The sequence below is a fragment of the Protopterus annectens genome, chromosome 2.part2, assembly GCF_019279795.1.
Source record: "Protopterus annectens isolate FY-2018-M chromosome 2.part2, PAN1.0, whole genome shotgun sequence".
NCBI lineage: Eukaryota > Metazoa > Chordata > Ceratodontiformes > Protopteridae > Protopterus > Protopterus annectens.
The window spans coordinates 870,291,906-870,307,070 of record NC_056730.1 but is presented as its reverse complement, the minus strand read 5'-3'; the positions used below and the strand labels follow the sequence as shown (position 1 = coordinate 870,307,070).

Here is a 15,165-nt window from a genome sequence, read left to right as displayed (position 1 = left end):
CTTGCAAACAACCATCCCTATGACAACATCCCCACCTCTGCAAACCCACCCCAACTAACAATTGCCCCAAGTTCAGCTTCCACCCAGAACCAACCAAATCCATTGAAAAGCTACTTTGCAAGCTCAAACCAACATCTCTAGCCGCAGATAAATTACGTGCTGAATACCTCCATCTGGCTGCAGAAGCCATATCATATCCTGTCTCCATCCTAATTAACAGGTCCTTCTCCGAGTGTATAGTACCCAAGCAATGGAAAATATCACATATCATCCCTCTGCATAAAGGGGGAACCTCTCTGGAACTCAATAACTACTGCCCAATAGCCATACTACCCCCTTTATGTAAAATTTTAGAGAGGGTAATACACAAGCAACTAATGAAATATCTCCTAGAAAATAATCTAATAGCAACACAACAACATGGCTGTAGACCCTTCACCACGACCGCACTAACAGAATTCACCAATGATGTTCATCGTGTTTCACTGTTGCAGTCATGACTGTAGGGTTCTCCCCTGCCGGCAGGCAGTCCTCGGTCGGCCAGAATCCCAAAGTCTGGGTCCGGCATCGGCTGTTCAGCCATGCCCCCTGACGTCAGAGCGCCAGGAGTACAAAGCTGACAGCCGACGCCATGTTCTCCAGTCTTTCTTGCCGTGCAGTGATAGCAGTTCGCGAGTGCCGGTCGGCTGACTCCTGACAATTTTTCATAAACGTACTTCAGTCCGAAGACTTTCTTCTCCTACTCAAAAGCTAAGTACCCCGTTGGGGAAACTTTTTTTCTTGCTCCAGTCCGATGTCAGAAAAAGTTAATAATTGTATTTCATGTGGGAAGCAAATACCTCATAAGGATTTTCATTCTTACTGTATTCCTTACTTAGGCCCTGACCACAACGTAGCTAGTTGTCGGTTTTGTGCTAGATTCAATCAACGTACGATTAAACAAAGGTACGATTTTGCATTTCATTACTTCGGAAGGTGTTTTAATTATAAAATGTCATCGGATACGGTTCCGGCTACCGGAGTTCACAAACAACACAAGGATAAAGACAGGCCTCCGAGGTCCAAATCAGACGATGTTGTACAAGCAGAGCCAGCTTCAGGTTCGGCCGTCGTCAGTGAGGAGCTTTTGCAGCCCCTGTCGTCGGCCATTTCGGAACCGATGGCCGAAACGGACTCCCACGAGGAGCCAACTAGGCCTTTGAATATTTCTGTTGCAGGACCTTCGGACAATGCTCCTTCAGATGGGTCCGGAGCCGCTGTGCAGATACCAGCTTCCGAAGGGGTTTTCAGGTCTACTCAGCTTCTAATAAAGGTAAAGCCAAAGACAAAGACAAAGACTCCTTCCAAATCAAAGACTGCAGCCCAGGCCTCTTCTGATCTGGCACCCAAGTCTCAGAAACAGTTACTTAAGATGGCGGAGGACTTACTGACTATGATTAGGGGTTCACATCCCCCTCCAGATAAAAGGCCAAGGCAGGAAGTTTATTATGACATCCTCTGATCAGGCTTCTGTTTCTTCAGTTTCTTCTTCTGACCAGGAATATTCTTTCCCTCCTTATGAGGATTCTGATGCTGAGGAATCCATTCCTTCAGCTTCTCCCCCTGAGGATTTCTCTTTTGGAGAAACTTTGCATGAAATGACGGAACATTTTCACTGGGAAGGACAGGAGTACTCGGAATCTAAGAAAAGACTAAGGGATTTTCTTCTTCTTCCCCAACATAGCCCCTTGGCTATTCCTCCTATTTTGGATATTGTGGATGATGCTTTTTCGGAGGCTAACTTAACTCGTGACTCTTTTCCTCCAGCTCCTGTTAAGCCAGACAGATATTATAGGGTTCCGGATTCCCGCCAGTTTTTATACAAGAATTCTACTGCTGACCCTGAAGCCATTTCTCAGTGTCCTAAGGGGGTTAAGGCTGCTTCTGCTAAAAACCCCATTCCCACTGAGAAGGATTCCAGATCTTTAGAAAGATGGGGCAAAAAGTGTACACTTCTGCTACTTTATCTATTAGGGCTTTAAACTGTCAGTTTCATATGCTGAAATACCAGCAATTTCTCCTGTCTGTTTTAAAACAAAAGCTGACTTCCATTTCTGCCTGTGCAGATGATAAGGAATTACATGACTTAATGCATGCTACTGAACAAGTTGGAAAGCATGGTTTACACTGTGGATTTGATGCCTTGGAGGCTTCTTGTAGGGCTGCTGCCTCTGGCACAGTCATTAGAAGGCATGCATGGTTAAAGGAACAAAATTTGCCAGATCAAGTAAAAGCTGAATTATTGGATGCTCCTGTTCAGCATAATGTTTTGTTTGGATGTAAAGCTGAAGAGGTGATTAAGAAGATGGAGGACAAGGCAAAATCCATGCAAACAGTTAAAGATTTCTTACAAGTACAGCCACCCAGATTTAGTAGGAATTGGCCTACAAAAAATTGGTCCTTTCCCAATTCAGACAGGCCTCAGAGGGGTAGATACAGACACTCCCGAGGAAGGCCTCAAACGCAAGTCTCTTATAGACCAAGACAGTGGACTGCCTCCACCCCTAGGGGAGGAGAGGACAGGTCGCAAGCTCATAGAAAACAGACTCAATGACTCCCTCTGTTGGGCTGCAGGAACTTCTTGCCTGGAAGCCCCTCTCGGAGGAAAACTTTCTCTTTTTCACCTAAGTTGGACTCGTATAACCCAAGACAAGTGGGTTCTGGATGTGGTTTCAAGAGGTTACAAATTCCATTTTCATACCCTACCAAGACCAAGCGGATGGCCAGACCTTCCAAAACATCAATGGTTAGAGGCCTTAAACCAGGTGGAAGCTCTCTTGGCTATGAAAGCCATAGAACTAGTTCCACTGTCTGAGATGGGACAAGGTTTTTACTCAAGGCTCTTTCTAGTCCCCAGGAAGCAAAATTCATGGAGACCCATTCTGGATCTGTCAGTCCTGAACACTTTTCTCGAGATACCAAAATTCAAAATGCTTACTCTACAGCAGCTACTTCCAATTCTGACCAAAAATGCATGGATGGTAACTTTGGATTTAAAGGAGGCATATTTACAAATTCCCATCAGGCAGGAATGCAGAAAATACCTCCGGTTCAAGACCGGATCGAGGCACTATCAATTCTCTGCACTGCCCTTTGGATTGTCTACTGCGCCCAGGGTCTTCACCAAATGCATGGCTCCAGTAGTAGCTTATTGCAGACTCAAGGGAATTCAGATTTACCCTTATCTGGACGACTGTCTTATTCAGGCAGACAGCAAGGATGTCTTACTCCAGCATCTAGAGTTTGTTCAGAATCTTCTCAAGTTCCTGGGATTCACTGTAAACATAAAAAAGTCAAATTTGACACCCTCACAACAGATAATTTTTCTGGGTGCTTCTCTAAACACAACAACCCAGATGGCATTTCTGACACACGAAAAACAACTACAGCTGGCTTCAACTTTCAAAACCTTGGCAACACTAACTCAGCTATCTGCAAGGAGATTCCTGCAGGCTTTGGGTTACATGGCCTCCTAAATCCTTCTCGTACCATGTGCCAGACTACATATGAGGAAAATACAGTGGTACCTAAAAAGTGTATGGTCTCAGCATTGCCACAGTTTAGACATACAGATCCCCGTCCTGCCTTGTCTTCAAAAGGAATTCCTTTGGTGGTCCAAGGCATGTACTCTAAACAAAGGAAAACCCTTCTGTCTGCCTCCTGCCACTCAGATACTAACCACGGATGCCTCAGATTATGCATGGGGAGCCCATTTTCAGGGCAACTGTCTGCAGGGCCTTTGGACAAAGGATCAGAAGCACCTGCATATCAATTTAAAGGAAATGTTAGCCATTCAGAAAGCTCTGTTGGCCTTCAGGAATCTTCTACAACCCGGACAACTACTGATACGGACAGACAACACCACAGTTATGTGGTACATAAGCAAGCAAGGGGGATCTCATTCCTATACCCTTTGCAGACTAGCCATGAATCTTTGGAACACAGCTCTAGCTTGCAAACTGGACCTTCAAGCTCAGTTTCTACCAGGGAAGCAAAACTTCCTGGCAGACAGTCTGAGCAGAAACCTGTCGGACCCACATGAATGGATGCTGGACACCGAAATATTCAAGATGATTACAGCAGTCTGGGGATGTCCTCACATAGACCTCTTTGCATCCCATCTCAATCATCAACTACAGATTTTTTGCAACAGGACATTCCACGAACTAGCTTGGAAAGTGGATGCACTATCATTCAGTTGGAGAAACCTCTCGGGGTATGCCTTTCCGCCTCTTCCACGGGTATTATTAAAGATCAAACAGGACAAGCCCAAGATGATAATCTTGTGGCCCCAAATTGGCCTCGACAGTTTTGGTACCCAACGCTGAAAAACCTTTGTCTGGAGCCCCCTTGGGTTTTACCACAGACTCCGAACCTTCTGTCCCAACACCAGGGTCAGGTTCTGCACTCCCATGTCCAAACTCTCAGCCTGGCGGCCTGGTTAATCCAGGGTCTTTGATTCATTCTCTCCTACCCAAGCAGGTTATGGATGTCATTTTAGAAGCCAGACGTCCTAGCACTAGAAAATCTTATGCAGGGAAATGGAAAAGATTTTGTTCCTGGATGCAGGCTCAGGATTCTGATCCTCTTATTCCTAACATTCCTCTGATTTTACTTTACCTGACAGACCTCTTACATAAGGGTCTCTCTTTCTCTTCCATAAATATACATGCCTCTGCTATTTCTGCTCATTATAATACAGACTCTCCAGTCTTTTCCCACCAGCTCATGAGACAGTTTCTCAGAGGAGCTAAGAACTTAAGGCCCCCTAGATATCCTCCCATTCCCGCTTGGGATCTCAGCTATGTTTTGGAAAAACTCACCTTACCTCCTTTTGAGCCTGCTGCCAAATCTGACATCAAGTTTTTATCTTGGAAGACAGCTATCCTTTTAGCTCTGACCTCTGCCAGGAGAGTTTCGGACTTGCAAGCTCTCATGGCTGTGGAACCTTATATTATTTTTCATCAAGACAGGGTGTCTTTAAGGACTAATCCTACTTTCATGCCTAAGGTGATTTCCAAAGTGGCTTTAAATCAAACTATTCACTTGCCAACTTTTTTCCCCACTCATTAAAATAAGGGGGAAAGGATCTTGCATTCCTTGGATGTACACAGACAACTACGTTTTTACCTGGACAGAACCAAGGACATCAGGAAATCAGAGCAATTGTTTGTTTCTTATGCTTCAAGTTCCCAAGGTAAAGCTATTTCAAAACAGACCATTTCCAAATGGATTGCTCATGGAATCAGATTTTGCTACTCACACCATGGAAAGCAAATCCCAGGGACTATAAGGACTCACTCTACCAGAGCTGCTGCCACTTTATCTGCCTTCCTCAGAGGAGTTCCTACCACGGACATTTTGGAAGCTGCAACTTGGAGTTCAGTGCATACTTTTTCTAAGCACTACAATCTACCTCTTTACTCTAAGTCTAGGGCAGACTTTGCTTCTGCAGTCTTGCAGGGCCTTTTAGCTGCACCCTCTACTTTATGACCACCTCCCTTTTATTCTGCTTTGGGATTCAACCCTATAGTCATGACTGCAACAGTGAAACACGATGAACATAGTACAGTTGTGTACACTTACCATAAATGTAGATGTTTGAGTGCCTTCACTGTTGCAGTCTGGGTTTCCCTCCCTCCTGTCCCCTCTTATTTTTTCTTTTGTGTGGTTCCTTTTTCCACCCTTCTTCTGAGGTGTATTTGCAAAGGGTATGGGATCTTATTCATTTTGGAACTCCTGACATCTGGGGCAAGAAAAACTGGTGAACATGGCGTTGGCTGTCAGCTTTGTACTCCTGGCGCTCTGACGTCAGGGGGCATGGCTGAACAGCCGACGCCAGACCCAGACTTTGGGATTCTGGCCGACCGAGGACTGCCTGCCGGCAGGGGAGAACCCTACAGTCATGACTGCAACAGTGAAGACACTCGAACATCTACATTTATGGTAAGTGTACACAACTGTACTTTGTCAATACTCACAGAAACGGCAGACTCCTTGTATCTGCCACATTCCTTGACTTGTCCAAAATATTTGATATGGTTAAGTACAATAAACTCCTCCTTTCACTAGCAACTCTAAACCTTACCACCCCTGCCATCTCCTGGTTCAAAAACTATTTAGAGGGAAAGAAACAAGCTGTTATGTGGCAAAACCAACTCTCCCTCTCCCTACCAGTCTCCCTAGGAGTACCCCAAGGCTCCATGCTGGGGCCACTTCTTTTACCCTCTTCACCAATCAGCTCCCAAACAGTATTCCTAAAGCCTCAGTAGTGCAATATGCAGATGATACCACCATAATATGCGCAGCCAAATCAATTGACATCCTTTACTCCCTAACACAAGAATGCTTTTCCCTAGCAGAAACTTGGATTACTAACCAAAGGCTCATTCTGAACGCTAATACTCTTTAGCTCCCACAGAGCCACACCTCCCACTGATTCTTTCTTCTTCATCTCCTCCTTTAGCAAGACCACAATCATCCTCACAAATCATACCAAACTCGTAGGGGTTGAAATAATCACCTTAGATTTGACCTACATATTTCTATTACCATAAAAAAAGTACATAAAAAACTTGGCCTACTGTATCGCAATAAAAAATTCCTCATTGACCACTACAAAACTACAACAGTGAGGACTCACCTACTATCCACCCTATTTTATGCCTCCCCCGTGCTTACAAATCTCTGCAAATCTGACCAAAACAAACTCGATAGTTGTTATAATAAGTTAACCAAATTTGCTACAACCTCTCCCATCAGAACACATCACTGTGAATGCCTAAAAAAACTCACTTGGCTAGAACTACCACTACTACTTCATCTCAATCAACTATCACTAGCCCACAAAATAATACATAACTCTGATAACACCCCAGCCCTACAAAATCTTTTGCAACCATATACAACCGCCAGGCCCTTGAGGTCTAGCACACAAAACCTCCTCAAAGTAACGAAATATAACAATGAAGCTGGTAAGTCTGTCTACAGCCACTGTATAGCAAAAACCTGGAACTCCCTTCCTGCCCACATAACTGACAATAAATCCCCATCACAGTTCAAGAAACTTGTTAAAACTCACTTTTTGAATAATCGACTGTGCTCCTGTATCCCCCGTGGCTAATGTCTCATTAGAACACTTCACCTAACTTAAGTAACTCTGCTAAGCCAACCAATCATAATACTGTACCCACTTAGCACTGTTAATCTGGGTCTATATCATTTATTCGAAATTCCAAAATATCGAACACCATAAGTTCAAACTTGGAATTTCGAATTATGATAGCATCGAACACTCAGAATAGCAAATTTTTCCCAGGGAAAAAATTCGCTGTTCCGAGAAACATACAACACAAGCACACCAAAATAAATAAACCACACACATACAGTTAACAAAACCCAACCCTACACTAAACCATACATACATTACTAACTATCCACTTATCTTAATCCGCACCCAAACCCTAAGGTCCATAACTATCGCACACATACCCTACGAAACTATACACAAACTAAATACACACACGTACATTTAACAATATCCATCTCTACACTACACCATACATACATTACTAACTGTCCACTTACCTTAACCCACACCCTAACCCTAAGGTCCATAACTCGCACCACAGTGGAGGAAATAGTGAAGCCAAGGAACGGCCCACCAAAATCTTGCCCTAGGTGAGATTTCGATGTTCCAGGGCTTTGCTATTTTCATCCTTCGATGTAGTGGGTTTGATATTGTAACATTCAAAGTTTTACATCTTCGAAGTTATAATATAGACCCATTAATCTACTGCTCATCCCATCTCTCTAGGAGTTGGAGAAAACTACTCCGACGGTGTTGTGCTTTCCATAAGCAACTAAAACCAGGAGAAGACATATTGTAAATCAATTTGTTATCCTTCTCAACTAAAACCAGACGAAGACATAGAGTAAATCAGTTTGTTATCCTTCTCAGCTATAGCGAGCATCATCTGCTCTCTTGGAACCTTATTCTACATCTCTCTGCTTTTACTCTGATAGTAAATCTATCACAGGAATCCTAAACTTAGGAATATCTTCTAAAATTTAATTTTATATTGTAGAGAACGAATGTGTCCTATCTGTTAGTTAATATGTATGTCAAAGTCTCTTCTGTGGATATCATATGTCAAAAGTCTGTCCTTAAAACTATGTTTTGTAAAAGAATTGTTCTCTTGGAGCTTTTCTCTCTGGGCCTCCACTGAAAATGGACTTGTAATCCAGTTGGACTCTCCCGGTCAGCAAATGTAAAATAAATAAATAAATTAAGTTGTTGCCTGAAGGTGCTATGGTGGAGTCTTCCCATCCTGAGGGTCACACGGCCAAGAAAAAGGCGAAAAACTCAGGTCTGATACAGCTACTGTCCATCCTCCCCTGCACAACTATGTTGAGGCTAGTGAAAGCCTGGAGGCTCACCCAGTCGCTGCTTCGGGCTCCTCTGCTGTGACCCCGTCGGAAGACAGCATGAATCCGAATTCTCTCAAGTCCTTGGACACTTTGCAGATGTCTGCTTCAGACATTGAGGGGGAACCTCAGCTGTATCCGAAGGAACGGGGATTCCACAGATCTTAATGAATTAGGAGATTCAGACTACGCTTATTGAGTTCTGCCAAAGGTCAGAATATCCAAGGGTGGTTTGTGCGGACGTCCCACAGAAAAAGAAACTGAAAACCAAGCATATTTCCCCTGCTGTTAAGAATTCCCAAAGTGAATGGCAGGATTTTAGTCAGGGGTTATTTAATGCTTTAATGGCTTTAAAGCCTCTTCGAGGGGTGTCTGTATCTACCCCTCCCGGGTTTTCTACTCCTGTTAAAGGACCTAGGTAGTTGAATTCTTTTGATGAGGATCAGGATTCAGGGGGAAGAGTCTTTAGCCTACTCTTCTCAGATTCCTTTTTCCTTGGACTGTGGTTTATAGGAAGAAGATTTTATTAGTCCAGATTCCCAGATTTCCCATTAAAGGAACTCTCCTTTGGAGGCACTATTTTCCATATGATAATATTATTCTTTAAGTGGGATTACTCTCAAGTTTCTGAGGTACAGAAGAGAATTATGAGCCTTCTGCTGTTCCTCCAGTTTTGTCTGCCCTCCTGGATACCTTTTTAGCCCCTGATTCTCAGTCTCCAGTCCCCAAGAAACCTGACAGGTTTTACAAGGTGTCTGATGAATGTAGATTTTTGTGTAAATGCCCTTCTGCTGATCCTTCTGTAGTATGTCTGTTCAAACAAGCCCTCTAAGCTCTTGCCCTCTTCCAAGTTACTTTCTTCTGATAAGGATAGTAGGACCATGGAGAGGCAGGGCGAGAAGGTATATACTGCTGCCGTCCTATCCTGTAGGACCATTAACTACCAGATTTATATGACTAGTATGTTCTTTCTCTGGTTTCTCAGGTTATTTCTGATATTCCTGAATCTGAGGGGGAAGTCCTTTTCCCTTTCCATGTTGGGTTCCCCTTCTGAAGTTGTGCACTATGCTATTAATTGCAGTTATGTTGCAACTGATGCTACCTCCATGCCTGTTACATTTGGTTCTGTTATGAGGCATTAGTCATGGCTTCATTTTCAGACCCTCCATAATGACATTAAGGCCAAATTGTTGGATGCTCATTTGGACAATAAAAATCTTTTTGGTTCTGCTGCTGAACTTTACAAGAGTTGAAACATATTTTTGTTTCTCCTATGCCTACGTTGCAGAGGAGTAGAGAAAAACAAGTACCAAGTTGGTAAGTCAATCAGTTTCAATAAATATTCCAAAATTATCGACCAAATGCCGCAAGCTAAAAAAGAGGAAAAAAGTTTTGGAATAAGTTTCACAGGAATTGCCTTCCAAATCTGTTTTTGTTTGTAGGTAGTCTCAGCCTCCCCTAAAGGGAAAAATGGTTATAGAAGTGTGCCTCCTGCTAAATCCACTCAAACTCCTACCTCCCAGAAACCTTCTTTTCAGGACAAGCCGGGTTCTATTTGACAGTTTGCTTCCTGTTTCCCTTGGTCTGCTTCCTTTATCCATTTATCTTTCCCTGTCCCTTTTAAATAGATCGAGAATCACAACAGACTCTTGGGTTCTGTCTTTTATCCACCTGGATTATTTCAAGGTTTTGAAATTCGTTCCTCCCTTTTTGGGCATCCCTCAACCTCCTCAGGAACAGCCTTCTTTTTCCCCAGAGGTATTGTATTCTCTTTTGGCCCAGGGCAACATTCAGATTGTACCCCCAGCCCAGGTGGAGAAGGGGTTTTATTCCAGAATGTTTCTGGTTCCCAGGAAGGAGGGGCACCTGGAGACCAATTCTGGATCTATCTCAGCTCAACAACTTTCTCAAAATTCCTTCTTTTCAGGTGTTCTCTCTTCAGACCTTATTTCCTCCTCTTCTTCCCCAGGGTTTTTTGGTCTCTCTGGACCTCAAGGATGTCTGCCTCCATATCTCCATCCTTCCCCTTTTTAGGAAATTTTTACATTTTTATGTTTCTTCCTTGCATGTTCAGTTCTCTGCTTTGCCCTTTGGCCTCTCTACTGCCCCAAGGGTATTCACTAAATGCATAACTCCTGCCATTGCTTTTTGTAGAATGAGAGGAGTTCAGATCTTTCCTTATCTGGATGATCTGCTCTTTCAAGCTTCCTCTCCCAAGGCTCTGCTTCAGTATCTCCAGTTTACTATTTCCATGTTGCAATATCTGAGGTTCGCCATAAACTTTCTAAAATCAGCTCTGACTCCTCCTTAGGATTATATTTCTTAGTTGCAGGATCCAGACCATTCCCATGGTTGCATGTCTGCCTGCCATCAGGGCTCTGTCTCTTATTGCCTTTTTCCAGTCCCTTCTTCCTCTGGAGAATCGTGTACCAGGAGTTTTTTAGGGTTCTCTGGTTCCTGGCTTCTACCATTCCCATACTTTCTCTGACCAGGCTCCATACAAGAAAGCTTCAGTGGTACCACAAGTCAGTTTGACTTCACCATTGTCACCCCCTGGACTTCATAGTTCCCTTCCTTCCTTGTCTCAAGCTCGAGCTTCAGCTGTTGATTCATCAACTTTCTCTCAACCCAGGGCTTCTTTTCCCATCTCCAGTCCCGCCTTAGACATGGAGTGGGAAGCTTCCTTCGGCCCTCTCAAAGTTCAGGGTCCTCTTTATAAGAGGTCAGACCACATCAGCATAAAGAAGATGATGTTTCTGCTTCTAGCTCTTCAAGCTTTTCATACCCTCTTTAATCCTGGGCCCCTCAAAGGTTTCACAGACAATACCATAGTGATGTGGTATGTCATCAAGCAAGGGGTACAAGGTCCTACCTTCTTTGCAGACTTGCTCATCAGGTCTGGGATCTAGCTGTCCAGTATCAAGTAATACGTCAGGCTGTCTGCATTCCATCAGAGCACAGTCTTGTGGCAGACTCTCTGAGCAAGTCCAGCACACAAGCTCATGGATGGATGCTTCACAGGGATGTATTCCTAGACACTGACCATTGGTGGGATACTCCTCAGGTGGATCTTTTTGCCTCCCCTCTAAACCGACAGTTTCTTTTATTCTGTTCTAGAGTCCCAAGTCCTCTGACTTGGGAAGCGGATGCCCTGCCTTTTCCTGGAGTGGGATGTTTCTGTATGCCTTCCCTTCCCTTCCCTCCCCCTTCCTGTGCTTCCAAGAGTCTTGCAAAAGATCAGGCAAGGCTCTCCCAAAATCTTGTTGGTGACTCTCTTATGGCCCAGGCAACATTGTTTCTCCCTTCTTTCTCACTCACCCAGGGTCAATCACAATAAAGTACCTCACTGGGTGGGCATTCTGACACAAAACAAGGGGTGTCTTATCCATCCTCACTTCTCCACCCATCAGCTGATGCTGTGGGTAGTAGGGCTTTGATACCTTTCAGATACTTTTTTGTGAGGATGTGGTTTGGGTACTGCAGGAGGTCAGGAAGTCCACTACCAGGAAATAATAATTGTCCAAATGGAAGAGATTTTCTGTCTGGTGCCTCTCTACCCACCTGAATCCCTCTATCTCTGGATGTTCCTCTGGTTTTCTCGTATTTATGTGATCTGCTCCATGCTGGGTTGGCATCTTCTTCAGTTAAAGTTCACCTATCAGTAATTTATACTTGTCTGCCCATTAATTCTCCTCTGACCTCTATATTTGAGATCAAGCAGTTTCTTAAAGGGCGTCCTTCATGTCAGACCTCCCAGGAAGCCTGTTCTGCCTTCTTGGGAGCTCAAGTTTTGTTCTTGAAAAATTGCCTTAGGTTGCTTTTGAGCCTACTGCTTCAGCTCCTTATGACATTGTTACTTGGAAGATGGTTTTGGCTCTCACTTCGGCCAAGAGGGTTTCAAAACTTCAGGCTCTCAATGCTGTTCCTCCTTTCCTAATTTTCCATAGGGACAGGGTGTCTCTTCATACTAATCCTCCTTTTGTGCCCAAGGTAGTCAGTGAGTCATCCCTTAATCAGTCTATTCATTTGCTTCCTTTTTTCCTTCTCCACAGTCTTGACATTGAGAAGGCTCTTCACACCATGGGGATGATAAGACAGCTCCTATATTATTTGTACAAAATTAAAGTTATTCACAAATCAGAGCAGCTTTCTGTTTCTTTTCATCCCAAGTATTTGGTTCTAGCTGTTTCTAAGCAGACCATGTCTTCCTGGATTTCTAAAGCCATTTATTTTTGTTATTCTTTTCATGGCAGATGTCTTTCCTCTTCAATAAAGGGCTCACTCTACCAGAGCTGTGGTGATTTCCCTGTTCTTCACCAGTGGAAATTGCATCAGTTATGCGTGTTTACAAGTACACGCAACAATCCTCATCACGGGGGGAGATGCTCCTCTTCATTCTTGCCTCCTCCATGCCTGGCTTCTCCAGTGGCTTGGCCAATAATTGAATCATTGTTACCTTTGTGTCGGTAAGGGCTGCATCTCTGCTTTTCATGGAGCCAGGGTTGACATAACGTGATGCCCAAATATGATGTTTACGAATGTTTGTTAAGTCTGGCATTTTGCTGGCTCCATAGTGAACTGTAAAGAAGCAGCATAACAGCACTGATGAGATGTTGTCCAACAGAGAATTGCTGTGATATAGAATGCTCATAAAGCTGAATTGTTTGGTGAATTACTCACATAATGTGTGACTCCATGACTATACATTATGCTGTTTGATATGTTAACCATTAGAATACTGGGTGGTTTGAGTCCTTTTTTCTTTTGTTTGATATCCTCTGATTGATATGCGGGCAGTCATTGGCATTCATAAACCTGGAGGAGACTTAAGTAAATACATACAGACAAAGCAAGTAGTATGCCATTTGTAAACACTATTTTGTTGCATAACTGTTCATATGTGTAAGTTGATGAATTGTGTAACATCCATTCTTAGCATATGTTGCATGCCCCCCCACTACTGTTGTTGAACACATCCTTAGTATTGGTCGCATTCCACCCACAGTAGTAGTGGGACACATCAAGGCACACTTTGATAGTACATGATGGTTCACAGATGTGATATATGCACTCATTAACATACAGGCAATGACAGCATTGAAAATGTTAAGTGGACTATTGTTAACTTTAACAGTATTACAAAATAAGGGTGGTTTTGCAAAGGCCACCAATGGGGGCTATGCCCCCACACAACCACTTCTGTAAATACACTAACTTAGAAGACCACACAACCTTGAAGTAATGAGAAATGTTCTTAACCCCTCCCCCATTTCTGCGCTCTCACTAATTGTAATGGTTATAGTTTTAATGAACACAGAAGTCAATTAAATAGAATTGACATTTCCTCTTTTGGGTGCAGCTAGTAAGATCATACCCAGGGCACCCCTGCACATTGTACCAGCTGATTGAAATGTCTTTGAAGTGCTAGTGTTACAGGGTATCCGTTGTATTGATGTTTGTCAGTGGATGACTGTTGAGTCCCAAGTTGTTTGTGCCAGAAGACCACTTGTGTAGAGAAGAGTGTGAACAGCAGTTTTGACATTTGATTGTCTTGGGTAATAGGTGAGAAGATAATAGCTGGTATACTTAACAAATGGGTTATGCTTTTGATACTTACTGGGGTACATGTGACCAAGCTGAGAAAACAGAAGGAATTTGGCCAAAACTGTTGAAAAAAAGCATGCTCCTAATGTTGGGGGTCACAACTGCTGACTCCTCTTATCTTAAACCATTCTTCAGAATTTCCCTAGAGACTACTAGCAGTGTGTGTGTAGTAAAAGTAGTAAAATATGCTGAAATTAACATAAAAAAAGAAATGTTTTACTAGAATTTATTTACAGAAACACTAACTTTGTTTTTTCCTTGTTCTACCAGATATGTGACATTGGTGATGCTTCCAGAGGCAGCTTATCATCGTATGCCTATACACTTATGATGCTTTACTTCTTACAACAAAGAATTCCATCCATCATTCCTGTTCTTCAGGAAGTAAGGCAGAATTATTCCAAAATGTTAATAGAGTAGCATGCTTGTAATTTCCGGGTTTGTTGTATTAGAACAATAAGACGTTCAAATTAATTTCAGATATATGGTGATCGAAGAACGCCAGCTGGGCATGTCGACAACTGGAATGTATATTTTTTCTCTGACTTGGAAAAGTTGGTAAGTTTGATATGCTTTTTCATTATACTTTTAAATTTCTTAAAAGCTTAAGTACTGCTAAGTTCACATGAATTATAACATCATAGTATATAAGGAGTCAAATGTATTCAGCAGTACTGGACATTTATCTACAAATCTATTCGGCAATACTGGACATTTATATACTTGTAGTCATGGAGCTGCACTATTGTGCTTCCTATTCAAGAAAAAGACTACTTAAGTTCCTGTCTGATGTAAGAAAATGACTTAAAAAGGTTTTGTTAAGCTGTAATAGTATCATGCTAGAGCAATAACAGTGGACACCGCAGAACATCAGTGAGAGAGTAAAATGGATTTGCAAGCTGTAAAACACTGCCTCACTTTTGTGTTTGACAGCATGAAGAGTAATAATAGCTTTTAAAAGCTATTACAGGATGAAAAGTAGTCTTTATTTCTGGCCTCTGTCTGTGAGGCAACACTTAAGTGTGTTAGAGCTCTGAAATCCATGAAACACTTAAACTGCTACAGTTTATATCCTTGTTTTCTTTCTTGAAATCT

General features: G+C 42.8%; 1 protein-coding gene across 2 annotated transcripts in view; it reads left to right on the top strand.

Annotated features, from left to right (window-relative positions):
- The window catches only part of TUT7 (terminal uridylyl transferase 7), a 3,176,298-nt gene that overhangs the window by 2,630,012 nt on the left and 531,121 nt on the right, over positions 1–15,165 (top strand). For both annotated transcript variants that reach the window (XM_044064191.1, XM_044064190.1), the window contains exons 20-21: positions 14,341–14,454; positions 14,551–14,628. In XM_044064191.1, coding sequence (XP_043920126.1) covers positions 14,341–14,454; positions 14,551–14,628 — 192 coding nt within the window. The remainder of the gene's footprint in view (positions 1–14,340; positions 14,455–14,550; positions 14,629–15,165) is intronic.